This window comes from Myxine glutinosa, chromosome 8 (assembly GCF_964187855.1).
Source record: "Myxine glutinosa chromosome 8, kmMyxGlut1.1, whole genome shotgun sequence".
Classification (NCBI taxonomy): domain Eukaryota; kingdom Metazoa; phylum Chordata; class Myxini; order Myxiniformes; family Myxinidae; genus Myxine; species Myxine glutinosa.
This window is the reverse complement of record NC_136268.1, coordinates 138,010,938-138,025,202: the sequence shown is the minus strand read 5'-3', so window position 1 is coordinate 138,025,202 and position 14,265 is coordinate 138,010,938. Positions and strand designations below refer to the sequence as shown.

The window sequence follows — 14,265 nt, the reverse complement described above, 5'->3', positions numbered from 1 at the left end:
AAAAAAGAATCGACTTTTCATTTTGGAGACTATCAAGAGGCGATCGATCAAGAGACTTTTTCTTTTTTTTCTGTCTTAGCAGAATGTGCTTAAGATCTCTCTAATTGGATTGGCCTGTTAGTTTCCCATGAGAAACTGTGGCTTATCATGATAGGAATTCTGGTTAAATACACGTAACCAGATGTTTGCCTATTTTCTTCTAATGTCTTTGTATTTCATGTAAATGTATCACTGGTATCTATCTACTCTTGGGGTTGTCCTAGATGTGATACACATACGAGCTTCTCCACAAGCCTTGTATCACAATAGATAAATGATAAGTCTGTCATGTCCGTCTCTTCAGTTATGCCGAGATGCCAAAGGAGACCAAGAACTCCATCTCACATCGCTTCCGTGCCCTGGATGCTTTTCGGAGACACTTTGTCACGGCACATCTTTCCAGCGCAGATGCGAAACTTCGGGTCGCAGACGAGTCGAGCAGCCCAAAGAAACAGAAACTAAGGGATTGAGGGGTGCGATGTTGCAGGAACCGCCGCCCCTCGTGCCATCAGGTTACCTTTAATTTGCCCGTTTATTTGTTTTGTAACAAGTTTTTGGAGTTTTGAAGCTGCAGATAAATGGCAGTTGCAGCTGAGGTTTGTGCACTTTTTGGACATTTTGTTTCATGTTTAAATCGGTCTGACTTGAAAATGCACATTTCAGATGATATTATCTTAGCGGAATGTTAACTTGCTTTTTCGCATTCCTTTTAAATTTTGCCTTGTGTAATGTGCCAAATACCTGATTTATTATACATTTGGCTTTAGTTACTCTTGGTAAGTTGTGGAGAAATTCGTTGTGTTAAACTTCAGAAGAGTAAAATATGCAAATCAAACCCATTGTATATCACACCTCCGAATGCTACAGTCCGAAGATTGCTTTGCGATCATTTCGATTTTTCAGGATTTCTTTTAATAGCAATCGTTTCGAATTGTGAATATAGATCAATGTATTGTTGTTCCTGTACTTGGACCTGTGTTTTTTTTTTTTCAGGTGTTTACCTGTAACACAAGCTTGTCCCTCTTGTGTATAGGCCAAGCTACCTCATTGATGAATCAGAATCGCACCCCTGAGAAGAGTGATTAATTGAAAAATATAGGTTGAGGAATGTTTTGAAATAAAATATCAAGTTTGACAATTGCTTTATGAATTCAAAAAAATAAAAGGTAATATTTTGGATTTGTTGCTTCAGTTGTGGTTTGGATAATTGTGCTTGTTCTTGCTGTTCAACGCACGTCTTTGTTTTGAGTACACATTATTTGCTTTAGATTTTATTTTTCATTGGTATTTGGTGGATGGAGACATTTCTCTGATCTGTCAGTGGCCGAGTGGTCTACAGATTTTTGACATGTATGTTTGAGATGTCCACATTCAGAAAGAAGTTTAGATTAGATTTCTGTAGATCCCACTATAATTTGTACATTTTACTACGAGCTGCTGCTGATCTTGAGATCATTGATTGACCTTTAACTCGGTGAGTGACCACATAGAAGGTGAGCTTTATTCAACATGGGCAAACGTCATATTACCGTATCCCCTGGAGGATAACTTCCTTTTAAAGGTATACGTCCACTTTGCCTTCCATTGGCCTTGTTAAACACCTGTAAACCCTTCATCATGAATGAATGAATGAATGATCGTTTTAAGGCCATTTTTCCCCACGAGATTGGGGGTTAGCCTTGTGGGTCCCATGACAATCATGGTTCCCTGTTTGAGGAAATGTTTTTATGGCCGGATGCCCTTCCTGGCGCCAACCCTGGGTCGCCTCTTACGATGCGCAGGGATACGGTGTACCTATTCTAAACCGGAGTACACACCGGGATCATTCATCCCAGCAAGCTGGTACTCAATTTGCCGACCTCGGAAGGATGACAGGCTGAGTAAACCCCCCTGGTGTTAATTTAGCGATCGACCGGGATTCGAACCCAGGATCCTAGGATCCCAAGCCGGCACCCTAACCGCTAAGCCAACACCAGGCTTCAATTAATTGTAATGATGTACAATTGCACTGGAATCTGCCCATCCCTTGTGAGCAGTGTATCTTTTAATCCACATGATTTTAATGAAGATGTGGATCCATTTTCATGCTCCAGACTAGGGGGTGTCCTCAAATTACGACGAAACAATTTTTCAGAATTCTAACTATGCTATATACTATTCTCATATAGTTCTGAGCCATCTCATTATTTTTCATTCTCTATATGAAAGCTTGAACTCAGAGTTGGTTATTCAGGGTGATTACTGATCAGTTGGACTACTTTGAGGTTTGGTATTGAATGCATAACCAGACTCGGTGGCATAATGGTTAGAGCATCTGTTCTGAGTCTGAGAGGTCAGTGGTTAAAACCCTGGCTGAGCCGTACCAAAGATTTTTTTTTAATGGTACGTGCTGCCTACTTGCTTAACGCTCATCATTTGAAAGGACAGAGTACGGACCAACAACACTGGGAAGACGATGCCAAACGTCCCAGGACAACCCTTGCCAAGAAACTACTTCGGCAGCACCTACGCTGTGTAAAGAGTACGGTGCATCAAAAAATGAATGCAAAGCATGACCCATAATGGGGGAAATGTGGAATTTGGGGAGTTCAGAATTTGTTGTTCAGACATTGTGCCTTTTAACAGGTTCCTTGGCCATGTAGACTCCGCTCCCATGTCTGTTTGATATACAATGTACATTCACAGGTGTGACAGCACAGTATTATTAAATGAAACTATACTCGCAAACATCATCCAAATAAACGTCTCAAGTTCCCAAAATACATTGCGCACGAGTCCTACAATACCATTATTCTTACCAAACATACTCCACCCACCGGCCCACCCCCAAGTAGTTGAAGAAACAACTCTTCATGTCTGTATTTGTGTGTGTATATTTCATATATATATATATATATATGTACATATATATATGAAGGAGCTATGCTCCAACGCGAGTCGGAAGGATTGACGCGACCAAAGACGGAAATTCGTCCGAGTTGCTTTATTGCACGTATCAAACTCGGGTACTCTGAAAAGCCCGTTTATCGGGCAGCAATATATATACACATTATGCCGGAGCGTTTGCCCGGGAAAAGCGAGACCGGGCATGCCCGGGCGTTAAGGGCGAGTCCTGGAAAGGCGAGTCTGGACCTGCTCGGGCATCCTGGGCGAGCCCTGGAAGGGCGGGCATGGCCGGGCGTCCTGGGCGAGCCCTGGAAAGGCGAGAGCGGGCATGCCCGGGCGTCCTGGGCGAGCCCTGGAAAGGCGAGAGCGGGCATGCCCGATTGCCCGGGCGTCCTGGGCGAGCCCTGGAAAGGCGAGACCGGGCGTGCCCGGGAGGCTCGGGCGAGCCCGGGAACAGCGAGTCCGGGCATGCCCGGGAGAGGCGCGTCTGGGCCTGTCCGGGCGGCCTGGACGAGCCTGTCATGGTGATCGCTCCCTGGCCGCGTCCTTGGTAGGTGCAAGGCGATTGTGTACACCCAGCGGTAACCGCTACACACGCCCCTCCAGAATCGACTTGCACCGGCAGGGTCAATTTAAGGGGGGTCCTGATGACCCGGCCGAAGCGACCCCTGGAGGGTCGTGGGGGGGGGGGGGGGGTCCGATGTGGTGGTGGGTGGTCGAGCGGGGGGAACTGTGGACGGGGGGCGGCCTCGCCGCGGAGGAAGGGCCAACCGTGGTGGTTGGTCCACGTCCACGTGCGCCGGCTTGAGGCGGTCCACTGAAATCTGGTCCGCCCGGCCGCCGAAGTCGATGACGAATGACTTGTCGTCCCGTCGCAGGACCCAGAAGGGCCCGTCGTACGGCGGCCGGAGTGGCCCCCGGTGTGCGTCATGACGCACAAAGACGTACTCCGCTGTGCGAAGCGCTGGGGGGACGTTGGCACGGGGGCAAATCGGCGGGCGGCCTCCTGGAGGTCCGAGCGCTGGCGAGCTGCGGACCAGGGACTGGTAGCGTCGGGCACGAACTCGCCCAGGACGCGGAGCGGCTGGCCGTAGACGAGCTCGGCGGTGGACGCCTGGAGGTCCTCCTTGGGGGCCGTGCGGAGGCCCAAAAGGACCCACGGCAGCCGGTCGGCCCAACCGTCGTCCTGAAGGCCGGCCATGAGCGCGGCCTTCATGGAGCGGTGAAAACGCTCGCACAACCTATTGGCTTGGGGGTGGTAGGCCGTGGTTCAACAGTTCAACGACCCCAATCAATCACCTTGTGTACAGTGGCGGGGTAATTTTCACACAACCCCCTGGGGGTCTCTTCCCCGGTTCCTCCACTGAACATAAATTAAGAGGCTTTGAATTCATGTGGTTGAATGAACACACAATTTAAACCCCTCCCAGAGAATAACGCAGCTGCCGTGTGAATGGAGCCGCCGGGTCCACACGAACGGATAAACCACGTGATCCCGAGTCAACACGAAGGGGAATCGCCGACCCGTGTCTTCATCGAGCGCAATTATATTATTAACGGTATATTGTTGCCATGACGGAGGCATACGCGACTGCGATAGGGAGAGCCTTTCCAGAGAATGAACATTCCAAAAATTATCAATTTGAGGTATAAAATCCCACTTAATGCTGAGTATCACGCAATTTTGTGAATATTTTTGTGTTTAAAATGTATTTTTTATTTTTTTTCACATTATTTGTTGTTTGCACATTATTATTTGCTCTTCATTTCTCGTCCCGTTACTCCCATAGACATGATTTTCAATCTTTTCGGTGAGGTAAAGTATGTTTATTGTAAGCAATCCCGCAACACCATTTACTGTTTCAGGACTGATGATTGATTGTTCTGTTTCATCCAGTGATATCTACACTTGGTATCGTGATCAATGATTTCTGGGTCATCGTCGATCGTAACGGGATCGTATTGTGACTCTCCGACGGGTTTGGACAGTCAGAAACACCTTTCTTGAATATATTCTATATCTGACAGGAAAGGAGCTCGTTGAGGCGATGACTCATTCCCATAATTTGTAAATTATTGGCAGATTTTTTTTCCTGACCCTGCCCCTTGGCATTGTGTGTTCAGGAGGATGCATCTTCTTCTTCGTTAGTATACAGAACAAATCGCGAGATAGCCTCATTGGCTGAGGGCATGGCCGTGACGATGATGCAATGCTGCCCTCTACTGGTTAGTGCAGGAATACGTAATTTGTTCAGCATGCCGGCAATAGCTCGCCTACTTTTCACGAAGGACACAATGGGATATTTAATGTCCATATTTGTCATATTACATGATGACATTTTGTGATGTCACGCATCTAATTTGCATACTAATTATAGACAAAGTAATCCGTTTAAAAAATCTTTAACATTTGAAGCCATTATTCAAATTTTGTTTAAATTTGGGGAATGCATGTATTTAAGTGAAAAACGATTGCAAAAAATATTTTTTCTGAGTTATCCTAACGTCATAAAAAATGCTAATTAAACAAGACCAAAAGTCTAACAACGGCCTAGCCGGGCTTGCTTGATACTTTAGTTGAAGAGGATATAATATGACCCGGGTTGGAATACCAGCTAGCGGTTAGAAAATAATGTAAGTATTAAATTATTTTGACTTCAGGCGTGGACAGCCGGTTCGTGAATGACTTGGGTAAAGAAAACGGCGAATGGTAAACGACGAACCAATAAATTGCACATTCCTGTGCCACCTTCAGTCAAAGGTCAGGTATTGACAGCAGGTTCGCTATATTTTCATTCCAAACAGCATCATTCATCATTCCAATCACAAAATAATACAACTATTAATATATCAAAATATAATGCCAAATCACAATTGTATTGAGATATTATTAAACCAGCAAACCATCATCATCTGTTCACTTCCGGATTCGGGAGCAAGATCCGTGTCGATCACATTTCAAAATTAAAATTGTATTGAGGAATTTCTGAAACCTCCTACCTACCTTACAACACCTGCTGGAATCCCAAAACGTTCCACAGAAGGTTATTATATTTCCTTTCAGTAAAATATGAAACTCCAATGGTTACTAAACAATGTCCCCCTGTCATGTGACCAGATCTTCAGCTCTGATTGGTGGACGTTTGTGGGAACATACAGACAGACAAACGGTTTGAGATGGCATTGCCCCATGGGCTACGTCGTTAAAAGTGAACGCGTGGATCTCATTTCTTTTAGTTCAGAGTATTGGAATTGTTTAAAGATGATGTGTGCCAAGTGTGACGTACAGTGAGTGGTCTTTTCCTTCAAAAGTGATGAAAATACCATAAAAGTATCGAATTTTCCAAATATGTTTAATGTTTCACTCATGTCCGGCGAGCGTGTTATTCTAGTTTTTACCTCCGACACCGAAGGTGGACAGAGGTTATGTTTTCACCCCTGTCTGTTTGTCTGTCTGTCTAAATCTGCTCACAGACAGGGAATCTCAAAAAGTTATGGAGGGATTCAGTTGAAACTTGGTGGACATGTTGGGTGTGTGACAGAGAAGAATTGATTCCATTTTGGTGAAGATCCGGATCCGGCCGATAAGTGGGATACAAAACGTAAACTGTTCAGCCTGATGGAGGTATGCACGCTACTGAGTGCTGGTGGGGGGTATGCTCTCTACTGAGTGCTGATGGAGGTATGCACGATACTGAGTGCTGATGGAGGTATGCGCTCTACCGTGTGCTGATGGAGGTATGCCCTCTACCGAGTGCTGATGGAGGTATGTGCTCTACCGAGTGCTGATGGAGGTATGCACGCTACTGAGTGCTGATGGAGGTATGCGTTCTACTGAGTGCTGATGGAGGTATGCGCCCTACTGAGTGCTGATGGAGGTATGCGCTCTACCGAGTGCTGATGGAGGTATGCGCTCTTCCGAGTGCTGATGGAGGTATGCGCTCTACTGAGTGATGATGGAAGTATGCCCTCTACTGAGTGCTGATGGAGGTATGCGCTCTACCGAGTGCTAATGGAGGTATGCGCTCTACCGAGTGCTGATGGAGGTATGCGCTCTTCCGAGTGCTGATGGAGGTATGTGCTCTACTGAGTGATGATGGAAGTATGCCCTCTACTGAGTGCTGATGGAGGTATGCGTTCTACTGAGTGCTGATGGAGGTATGCATGCTACTGAGTGCTAATGGAGGTATGCGCTCTACTGAGTGCTGATGGAGGTATGCACTCTACTGAGTGATGATGGAGGTATGCGCACTACTGAGTGCTGATGGAGGTATGCGTTCTACTGAGTGCTGATGGAGCTATGCATGCTACTGAGTGCTAATGGAGGTATGCGCTCTACTGAGTGCTGATGGAGGTATGCACTCTACTGAGTGATGATGGAAGTATGCCTTCCACTGAGTGCTGATGGAGGTATGTGCACTACTGAGTGCTGATGGAGGTATGCACTCTACTGGGTGCTGATGGAGGTATGCAATCTACTGAGTGGTGATGGTGGTATGCGCCCTACTGAGTGCTGATGGAGGTATGCGCTCCACAGTGTGCCTGTGGAGGTATGCATGCTACCGAGTGCTGGTGGAGGTATGCGTTCTACCGAGTGCTGATGGAGGTATATGCTCTACTGAGTGCTGATGGAAGTATGTGCTCTACTGAGTGCTGATGGAGGTATGCACGCTACTGAGTGCTGATGGAGGTATGCACGCTACTGAGTGCTGATGGAGGTATGCACGCTACTGAGTGCTGATGGAGGTATGCATTATTCTGAGTGCTGATGGAGGTATGCACGCTACTGAGTGCTGATGGAGGTATGCACGCTACTGAGTGTTGATGGAGGTATGCATTCTTCTGAGTGTTGATGGAGGTATGCCCTCTACTGAGTGCTGATGGAGGTATGAGCTCTACCGAGTGCTGATGGAGGTATGCGCTCTACCGAGTGCTGATGGAGGTATGCGCTCTTCCGAGTGCTGATGGAGGTATGTGCTCTACTGAGTGATGATGGAAGTATGCCCTCTACTGAGTGCTGATGGAGGTATGCGTTCTACTGAGTGCTGATGGAGGTATGCATGCTACTGAGTGCTAATGGAGGTATGCGTTCTACTGAGTGCTGATGGAGGTATGCGCACTACTGAGTGCTGATGGAGGTATGCGTTCTACTGAGTGCTGATGGAGGTATGCATGTTACTGAGTGCTAATGGAGTTATGCGCCCTACTGAGTGCTGATGGAGGTATGCGCACTACTGAGTGCTGATGGAGGTATGCACTCTCCTGGGTGCTGATGGAGGTATGCGCTCCACAGTGTGCCTGTGGAGGTATGCATGCTACCGAGTGCTGGTGGAGGTATGCGTTCTACCGAGTGCTGATGGAGGTATGTGCGCTACCCTGGTGCTGGTGGAGGCATGTGCTCCACCGAGTGCTGATGGAAGTATGTGCTCTACTGAGTGCTGATGGAGGTATGCACGCTACTGAGTGCTGATGGAGGTATGCACGCTACTGAGTGCTGATGGAGGTATGCATGCTACTGAGTGCTGATGGAGGTATGCATTCTTCTGAGTGTTGATGGAGGTATGCGCTCTACTGAATGCTGATGGAGGTATGCGCTCTTCCGAGTGCTGATAGAGGTATGCATGCTACTGAGTGCTGATGGAGGTATGCATGCTACTGAGTGCTGATGGAGGTATGCCCTCTACTGAGTGCTGATGGAGGTAGCATTCTACTGAGTGCTGATGGAGGTATGCATGCTACTGAGTGCTGATGGAGGTATGCGCTCTACTGGGTGCTGATGGAGGTATGCGCTCTACTGGGTGCTGATGGAGGTATGCGCTCTACTGGGTGCTGATGTAGGTATGCGCCCTACTGAATGCTGATGGAGGTATGCGCACTACTGAGTGCTGATGGAGGTATGCGCACTACTGAGTTCTGATGGAGGTATGCGCTCTACTGAGTGCTGTTCTATATATTCTCATTTTAAAAAGTTTTCTTTGCAACCACTAGTCTGATCAATGTGAAACTTTAAAAATAGGAGGGACTCCCCATGAAGAATATTTTAATGCTAAGTCTGATGTCATAGGTCGCATACTATGGCAGCCATATTGGATTAAAGCAAAAAAAATTGGACATTTTCTCCGAAACTGCTCAACAAAAGAAATTAAAACTTGGCATGAGTCATCAACTCTCAGTGGGGTATATAGGGTGATAATAATGACGTCATCCGTGAAGAGGTATTGCAGCCATAATACGTTGAATTGAAATCCTTATCTAAAAATGGTTTTGTCTGCAACCGCTAGTCCGATCGATGCGAAACTTTAAACATAGGAGAAACTCCCCATGGAGATTATTTTATTGCTAACTCTGACATTGTAGGTCACATGGTATGGCAGCCATATTGGATTAAAGAAAAAAAAAACTGGACATTTTCTCCAAAACTGCTCAACAAAAGAAATTGAAACTTGGCATGAGTCATAAACTCTCAATGGGGTATATCGGGTGATAATGATGACGTCATCAGTGAAGTGATATTCCAGGCAGAAGTGGTTGAATTGAAATCTTTATCCGAAAAATCTGAAACTTCATATGTCTGATCTATGACCCGGTGTGAGTAAAGAATTAAATCTGGGTGATCGCATCGCCCGCTTAGTCTCCTTAGCATTTTCTATCCCTATATGCCTGTGCCTCCCACCACTACCAAATGGGGTTCACCACCACCAGACCATTAAATCCGCTGCTGCGTGTGCGGTCGGCCAAGGGAACAGTTCTGGCCCAAGTTTTTCATCAATCCGCTGGCCAGACCTGACGTCCTTGTATTTATTCAGGGTGCCGGCGATAACTCGCCTACTCTTCTCGAAAGACACAGTGGGATCTTTATCACCACCAATGCTGACAGATTGGTGTTGCCGTCTCACCGCTCAAACTCGACCTCCGTGCACCGCAAGGATGGATACATTACGCCCTTCTGCTCATTGCACCTGAAAAAGGAAATCGGGGGTCACCTTGTACTTTTTCACGCAGATTATATGTTTTCACCCCTGTCTGTCTGTTTGTCCGTTTGTGAACAAAATATCTCAAAAACTTGTGTACGGATTCAGACGAAATTTGGCAGAGATGTAGCGTATGTGACGAGGACAAAATGATTAGATTTTGGTGAAGATCCGGATTCGGATCCGGCTACTAGAATTCTTAAAGTGATTCTTCACCATCGGGAGATTGGGCCAAAAACGATACATAGCAGGATATCTCAAAAAGTTATGGATCGATTTGGACGACACTTGGTGAACAAGTTGGGTGTGTGACAAGGAATAAACGATTCGATTTTGGTGAAGATCTGAATATGGATTCGGATATGAGAATTATTGGTTCTTCACCATTGAGTGGTATGACCAACCAGGCGGAGGTATGCTCTCGACTGAGTTCTGTTCTTGTTGGTGCTGTGTTTCATTCCTTGGATGAAGCCGAATGTAAATGTAGCAAATCCAATTAAAACTAGAACGCCACTCAGTAGAGCGCATACTCCCGCCGTGGGTTTAGTTGGAATAATACGTTTTGTTTGACATCCCCTCTCCCCAAAACAATAAATGAAAGAAAGTAAGCCCTAACTGTCAGATACTCCTGGGGCTGGGCCTGAGTTGTATGCATTTATATGTATAGGAGAAACCCCATTTTTATATGGTAGTATAGGTCCTAGGCTTTAAAAAAAAATTGGGTTCTCGCTCGAAATCCCTATAGATTTTGCCCAGCTTGCCCCAAAAGTTGCCCGTCGGGCGAGAAACCATACCTGTCATATCTTGGCCATTTCTTGAGCGATTTTTACAAACTTTTTTTTTAAGTAGAGGTTTTTTGGGGTGGGGAACACGTTTAAAACAAAAAAATTCGATATGGAGTCTCTATCAAGTGATTCCAATGTCAATCGAAGGAATCGAACCATGTTTATAGGACTATAGGTACCTACTACCATCACTAGCTTTGATATATTCGTGAATGTCATTTGTCAATGTGTTTTAAGATATTTTTTAACCCTTTTTTATCTCTCTTTCCATTTCAGATTGGAACTGACTAACATCATGATGGAAGCGGTCAATCTTAGCGCTGCGACTGATGCTGCGGTTGAGTTTGATGAGGAGCTTTGTATTATTTGCCAAGAGTACACCCGAGACAAGCTGGTGTGTACACAACATGGGTGCGATCAGATTATATCCGCAAGTGAGACACGACAAGATGCGGTGCTCGCAAGGTTGAAGAAGTTGACGCCTGGTGCTCTATTCAATTATCATGTCACAAATGCGTGCTACAAGGGCTACACAAATAGCACCAAAATTGCCAAGCTTAAGGAGAAGCAGAAAGAAGCATTGAAGCAATCTGTGCCCTCCTGTGATTGTGCATCAACCCAGTCACCAACACCTACTACAACTCGTTCACAGTCAAACAGCATGCGAACACCGGCTTGTGTGGCACCTGGTCGTGCCACTGTGTACTATCAGTATACATGCGTCATATGTGGCAACAAGTCAGTCAACCGTGACTTCACCAAATATAGAATCTGCGAGAGCAACCGAGCAAACATATTCCTAGATGCGACCGTCTACTTCCAGGATGATGTTTTCCGTCGAACTTGTGACCTTCAAGACGAACATGCTGTGTATGGGTCTGATATTTATTATCACAACCAGTGCATGTGCAAATATATTCAGCAGGATGAACGCTCCAGAACTTTTAGTGCCCCTGTACAACTCAATGCCAAGCAGCGGGTGTGGAATGAGATCGTTGACGAGATTGAGATGGGTCTGAGTGCTGGCAAGGGTTATGAACTTTCTACTATTCGAGACCAGATGAACAGCCACCTAGGAGGTAAAGGTAATGTCCAGAATAGGGATGTGAAGGTCCTCCTCTACAAGCAGTTCAACGATCTGATAGACTTTGCTTACTCAGATTCTGCAAGAAAATGCCTCATGGTATTCTATGTGCTGGGTAATGAGGCAAATGTACTTGCTGAGCGTATCCGATCAGTGAGTCCCATGCAATTAGTAGCAGCTCAATTCAGAGCATGCTTGCATGACTACGACTTCGACTTAGATGATCGCTTCTGTGATGCCCAAGATTTAAAGCAAGCCTGGTCAAAGATGAATATCCCAGAGCCCATCCTGCAGTTTTATGGCCATTTGTTTAAATTCAATCCAGCCACATACAGGGCCGCAGCTGACCAAGTAATAACAAGTGACATGCAGGAAGATGTCGATGATGTAGACCAGGAGGAGGAACAGGTGCCGCGCAAAGATGGTTCTCTTTCAGTCCAGCAATGTCGGAAAATACAGACCATGTTCCAGCACATGTTCTACATTCACCATTCTGGCAGAAAAAGAACACCAATGTCTGTATTGAATGCCGAGTTTGCCCACAGTCTAGGACGTGGTGGCAAAATCTTTGTCACCTCTCTGAATCGACAGGCGCTGGCCATGAGCTACACTGAACTTCGCCGGTACCAGCATGACATGGCCGCGTTCACTGTCAACCAAAATGAAGCGGACATGAAGTTGCCAGCCCATTTTGACCCAGGGAACTTCACATCAGCAGCAACGGACAACTGGGACCACGAAGGTGCAAATTCATCTGAACATGATATGGTGTGTGTCCTCTACCAGCATAAGCCTAAGGCCGTCTTATCGAAACCCAAGCGCTCTGACACATCTGTAGTTCATGGTCCGAAAGCCCTAAAGGAAGTATTGCCATGTCAGCAGCTACACGAATTTGGAGAAAATCTGAAAATGGATGACCTACCCACATCCTACAAAGGCCACGATCAACCAGCAGTCTACGATGACACTAGGCGGGACAAGCGACTATCCGATATGGCTTGGGCCATAGGCAGACTTAACTTGGAAGTCAGTGATAGCCACATGGCGGACTTGGTATATCCGACAACTGAAACTATGCGATCGTGGAGCGCAAGCAATGCGGTTTGGACGGATGACAATGCGAGGTGGACGCGGCAAAACTGTGCGATATATCCCACTGCACATTCTGCACGAACGTCAAGGTCAAGACGTTTGCAATGTCCTTCCTGCCTTGCACTGCTTGACTGGATGTGATGCAACGAGCAAAGTAGGCACCAAGAAAGCTGCCCTCAAAGCCCAGCCCACCCAATTGCTTAGAAATTTCGGTCGAGAAATGACGATTACACCCGAGACCAAGGCTGATGCTGAAAAATTCCTCGTGCTGGTGTTAAGAGAGACTAACCAATTTTCGTCCTTCACACAGCTTCGTGCCCAAATATATCATCAGACCAAAGGTTCATCACATCAAAATTTGCCTCCAACGTCAGAGGGTTTGCTTCCACACATAATGCGAGCCTTGTTCGGTACATACTCGATTATCCACCTCTTCCAACCCAGCATCATAGATCCACTACATTTTGGGTATCAGCTAGAGAACGACTGCCTTGTTCCAGTCACAGGGTGCAAGACTCTGAATAAGCGGTGGACAGTGACCTGTAACTGTGGCAAGTGTGCTCGAGCCACATGTCCATGCCGCATGGAGGAGGTGGGCTGCACCCCTTTCTGCAAGTGCATGAAGTTGCAAGATGATGCCTGCACCAATCCATATAATTAGATCTGATATGGTGGAAGTTTACACAAATTCATTGTGATGTGGGTGTTAATCTTAATAAATTTGTGTGATATGGCAGTTGTCTAACAGTAAAACCTGTATTCCTTTTTTTAGCAAAAACGTATCATCTAAAATGATAAAATGACCTAAGAGATATTGAGGATTAAAAATTTCGGACCTGATTTGGTTTCTCCGGAAGAGCTTCAGAGCCGCTATCTTGTAAACCAGTTCTCAAATCGACTAAATATTGCTTTTAGCGTGTTCAACACCCCAAAAAACCTGTATTTTAAAAAAAAAAATTTGTGAAAATCGCTCAAGAAATGGCCGAGATATGCCCGGTATGGTTTCTCGCCCGACGAGCAACTTTTGGGGCAAGCTGGGCAAAACCTATAGGGATTTCGAGCAAGAACCCAAGTTATTTTTTAAAGCCGAGGACCTATATACTACCATACAAAAATGGGGTTTCCCCTATACATATAAATGCATACAACTCAGGCCCAGCCCCTAGAGTAAGAGAATTAATTTTGATATATCTCGGAATTAGAGGAGAAACACATCATTTAAGAATAAGAATAAAAGCTTTAATACAGTAAAACAGAAAAAAAAAATCCCCAAAAAAATTCCTGGATCCGGAATAATATCCTGAGCTTCACCAAAAACTAATCAATTCTTCCTTATCCCAAGGGCAAACATCCCACCAACTTTCATCCAAATCCATTCAGAACTTTTCCAGATATCTTGTTCACAAAC

At 45.8% G+C, this 14,265-nt stretch overlaps 2 protein-coding genes across 2 annotated transcripts in view; both read left to right on the top strand.

The window, feature by feature from the left end:
* The window catches only part of ITPA (inosine triphosphatase), a 34,591-nt gene extending 33,373 nt beyond the window's left edge, over positions 1–1,218 (top strand). The window contains exon 8 of the mRNA XM_068125269.2: positions 344–1,218. Coding sequence (XP_067981370.1) covers positions 344–509 — 166 coding nt within the window. The 3' untranslated portion in view covers positions 510–1,218. The remainder of the gene's footprint in view (positions 1–343) is intronic.
* Positions 1,219–4,664: 3,446 nt separating this feature from the next.
* Positions 4,665–13,644, top strand: LOC144893336 (uncharacterized). Its single transcript, XM_078783749.1, has 2 exons — positions 4,665–4,741; positions 10,958–13,644. Exon 2 carries the CDS (start codon positions 10,977–10,979, stop codon positions 12,996–12,998), a length of 2,022 nt encoding a protein of 673 aa, XP_078639875.1. The 5' UTR covers positions 4,665–4,741; positions 10,958–10,976; the 3' UTR covers positions 12,999–13,644.
* The last annotated feature ends 621 nt before the right edge of the window (positions 13,645–14,265 follow it).

Coding starts and splice junctions, on each gene's coding strand:
- LOC144893336 (XM_078783749.1), top strand. CDS start 10,977: ATGATGGAAGCGGTCAATCTTAGCGCTGCGACTGATGCTGCGGTTGAG.